Source organism: Zingiber officinale, chromosome 2B (assembly GCF_018446385.1).
Source record: "Zingiber officinale cultivar Zhangliang chromosome 2B, Zo_v1.1, whole genome shotgun sequence".
Classification (NCBI taxonomy): domain Eukaryota; kingdom Viridiplantae; phylum Streptophyta; class Magnoliopsida; order Zingiberales; family Zingiberaceae; genus Zingiber; species Zingiber officinale.
Genome location: NC_055989.1, coordinates 152,428,167 through 152,431,436, shown reverse-complemented (window position 1 = coordinate 152,431,436; position 3,270 = coordinate 152,428,167). Strand labels below are relative to the sequence as shown.

The following is a 3,270-nucleotide window of genomic DNA, read 5'->3' as shown; positions in this document are numbered from 1 at the left end:
CATTTTTACTGCACAAGCAACTCCACAATGGAAAAAAAAAACATGGTACATTCAAGAGAAATAACTAAAAAAACAAAACTGAATTGTCATTTACTAGGATATAAACCAAACAAAATTCAACAATCCACAAATGAGTATCTAAGTTTCAAGAAACATGAAATTCTAAAAACAAAAATATACTAATGATTACAAATGAAGGCACAAACTAAAATATATTTTTCCTTCAATATCTAATTATCAGATGAATCTTCTCGGGAGATAGCATTTTCTTTTGGATTTGATGTGGCATCCATGTGTTTCTGAATGATGTTTGCCATTACAATTGCCATCTGTAAAAATAAATCAAAATTAAAATCATAGATTTGAACAAGAAACCAACTTGTTAATTTGATATTATATAATATGTAAATACCTGTGTTGGTAACAATTCAGGTCCATTAGACCCTCCAGCAGTTCCATGTATCATACTCTGCATAACACGTGTAAAACTTTCAAACTGATCTTGCATTTGTCTCATTTGCTCCATTTTTGTTTGAAATTGTGCTTTTTGCGCCTCCATTTCTGCTCGCAACTGTGATTCACGCATCTCCATATCTTTGTTCATTTGTTCTTGCATTGCTTTGAATTTATCTGTGATATCCGTAGTGGAGTGATAGTTTTGCCTATTGTAGAATGAGCTACGTTTACATTGTTCAGGGAAGACTTGGCTAGGTAGTGCTCCTGCTCCTAGACATCGAACTCGACCAGAATGCTCAGTTCCGAATACATCACTGCATAAAATTTATAATTAATACATATACATTTTGTAATAGCCTTAACAAAAATGATATCAAATTTTTAAAAAAATATAACCGAAATGCATCCTCATGCACTTCTATTGCTTGTGTTCCCTCAGGCATGTCTTGTAGGCGAATTTGCACAGCCTCATCCAACAAATGTTAACAAACAAAACATCAATTGAATGAAAAATTTATTCAAAATCCATTTTAAAAAATTGCAACAAATTAGTACCTCATAGCGTATGGCTTCAGCATCAACTGGAGCACCTCCTTTCTTTTTACTTCTTCGACTCAAATGCATTATTTCGATGCGAGTCGGCTTCCTACCATTGTCTTTCAACTAATAGAAGAACAATAACACATATACAATAAATGTGACAGTTGAAATTTTGCAAACAATAAGCATATATAAATCGTTAACAACATATCTATAAAGGTTAACTACATTCTATATCATTATAAATCTATATTTACAACACCATAGAAGCATATAACACTAGTTATTTATAACATCAAAGTTTAAACAACAAATAGGTAATATGAAACTTGTTGCAAATAAAAAAAAAAGATTTGATACTTACAAATTTATCTTCCAAAGAAGCAATACTTATTCGTCCCTGTGCATGAGTTCCTTTTTTTTTTTATTTTCCATTTTCTTGATTTATTTTTGAACTTTTCTAAAAAAAAAAAATTTAAGTTTTACTAGGAATATCCATAACTATATATAAAAAATTATCAATACTAGTGATTACCTCAGTAACCTTCCAGTGCTCACATAATCTTTCCCAGACTTCTATAGCCAGGCCATGAGGAATAGGACGAATGGACACAAGGTCCCTTAATGGAATATTCGAATCATAAGACGTAGCTTTAACTTGGGTCCTCCATCGCCTCCATGCAACTCCCATCATTTGCATCACAAAATCTCGGTGTTGATCGGAGATTATGAATCGTGCCTATAAACATAAAATTAAATATGTTAATGTTTGAAACTCATGTGTGATATTAAGTACTTCTCAACTTACAATAACAAGTTTCCATGCCTCCTCCAACCGATGCTTTGGAATTTTTCGCCAGTCTAAATAATCAAGGGGCAACAAAACTCCATTTCGAGCTATTGTTCCCACATAATTTGCTAGTACCGGTTGTAAATCACCATAAGGCTGACCTCTTTCATTAAATGTGACATGTAGCAAATCATCGTGATGCAATGCATGAACATCCTTCATTACAGTCCTCCCACGTCTATTCGGCTGCCTCTGCGAAGGCAACACTGCATCTTCGCCAGATAAATATATATGCAAAATATGATTGTTTTGTCATGCGTTAAACTTAATTAAATATATAAAAAATATATTTCCAACCTTCCTCATGGAACTCCTCATCATGTTGTTGTGATGCTAGTGCATGATTTTGGGTTTCCGATAGTGAATGTGATGTTGTGTCTTGTGATTCAACTTCATCGTCACGCCTATTATTTGATTCTTGTCCCCTAGATCGCCTTCTGATATTCTTCGTCAACTTTTGAAGTCTTTTGTTTGTCATTTTTCATATGTACCTGAGAATAATAATAATAATAATAATAATAATAATAGTAATAGTAATGAAGATGGTAAAGATACATAACAAATAATGATAGAAAAAATAAACAAATAGACGATTGTAGAGATAAAGAAGACCCCAATTTGCACCAGTATGATAGATATATCTGATGTGGTGGAGTTCTTTAATTTAATTATATATTATATAGAAAAAGAACATAATCAACAGGTTGTTTGTTTCTATGAACATTGGTCATGAACTTGGATGGATAATAACACGTATGAAAATTTCTCTCCTATATTCCAATCTCAAAAGAAAAATATTTACAACCAAATAAAGAACAAACACAATATTAAAAAAATCACCGCTCATAATCCTTCACAACATAAAAGAAATTTTATGGAAGATTTACAAAAATCCATTAGCTATCTAAACACCAAACTCGTTTAAAACATAATGTTAAGAGTATTTACCTCCAGAATCTGACTTAGGGTAGAGCAGAGATTTTCTTTACACAAGACAGAAAAAATCGATTGTGAGGTAAGGCAGATTTTCTCAAAAAAAAAAAAAGTTTACAAGCGGGAATATCAAATCTGAATAAGATGACGCCGTTTCGTTTTTCCACGTTCTTTTAGGCAACAAATAAAAGCCTTTTCGTTTTCCAAAATCTCTTTTTAATTAAGTCATACCATTTTTAACTTTATAAAATATTAGATTATTAAATTAGATGTGAGAAAATATGGCAATAGTATATTGAGAATTTTAGCTATGATTCCAAAAACGGTAAATTACTCTACATGATTAAAAAAAATAATATTTTATGATTTTGAAGAAATAATATGAAATTTACGAGATAGATATAACAAATTAATATTAAAAGTAATTATATTTTCTCCATAGCACAAATCCTAATAAACTTTTCAAGTTTACAAGGATTTCATTTAGTTAA

At 31.0% G+C, this 3,270-nt stretch overlaps 1 protein-coding gene across 1 annotated transcript; it reads right to left on the bottom strand.

Annotated features, from left to right (window-relative positions):
• Positions 1-230: 230 nt before the first annotated feature.
• Positions 231-2,008, bottom strand: LOC122048876. The gene is made up of 6 exons (XM_042610391.1): positions 1,805-2,008; positions 1,532-1,735; positions 1,012-1,119; positions 853-923; positions 413-770; positions 231-329 (listed from the first exon to the last, which is right to left on the bottom strand). The coding sequence occupies exons 1-6, from the start codon at positions 2,006-2,008 to the stop codon at positions 231-233; spliced, it is 1,044 nt and encodes a 347-aa protein (XP_042466325.1).
• Positions 2,009-3,270: the final 1,262 nt, after the last annotated feature.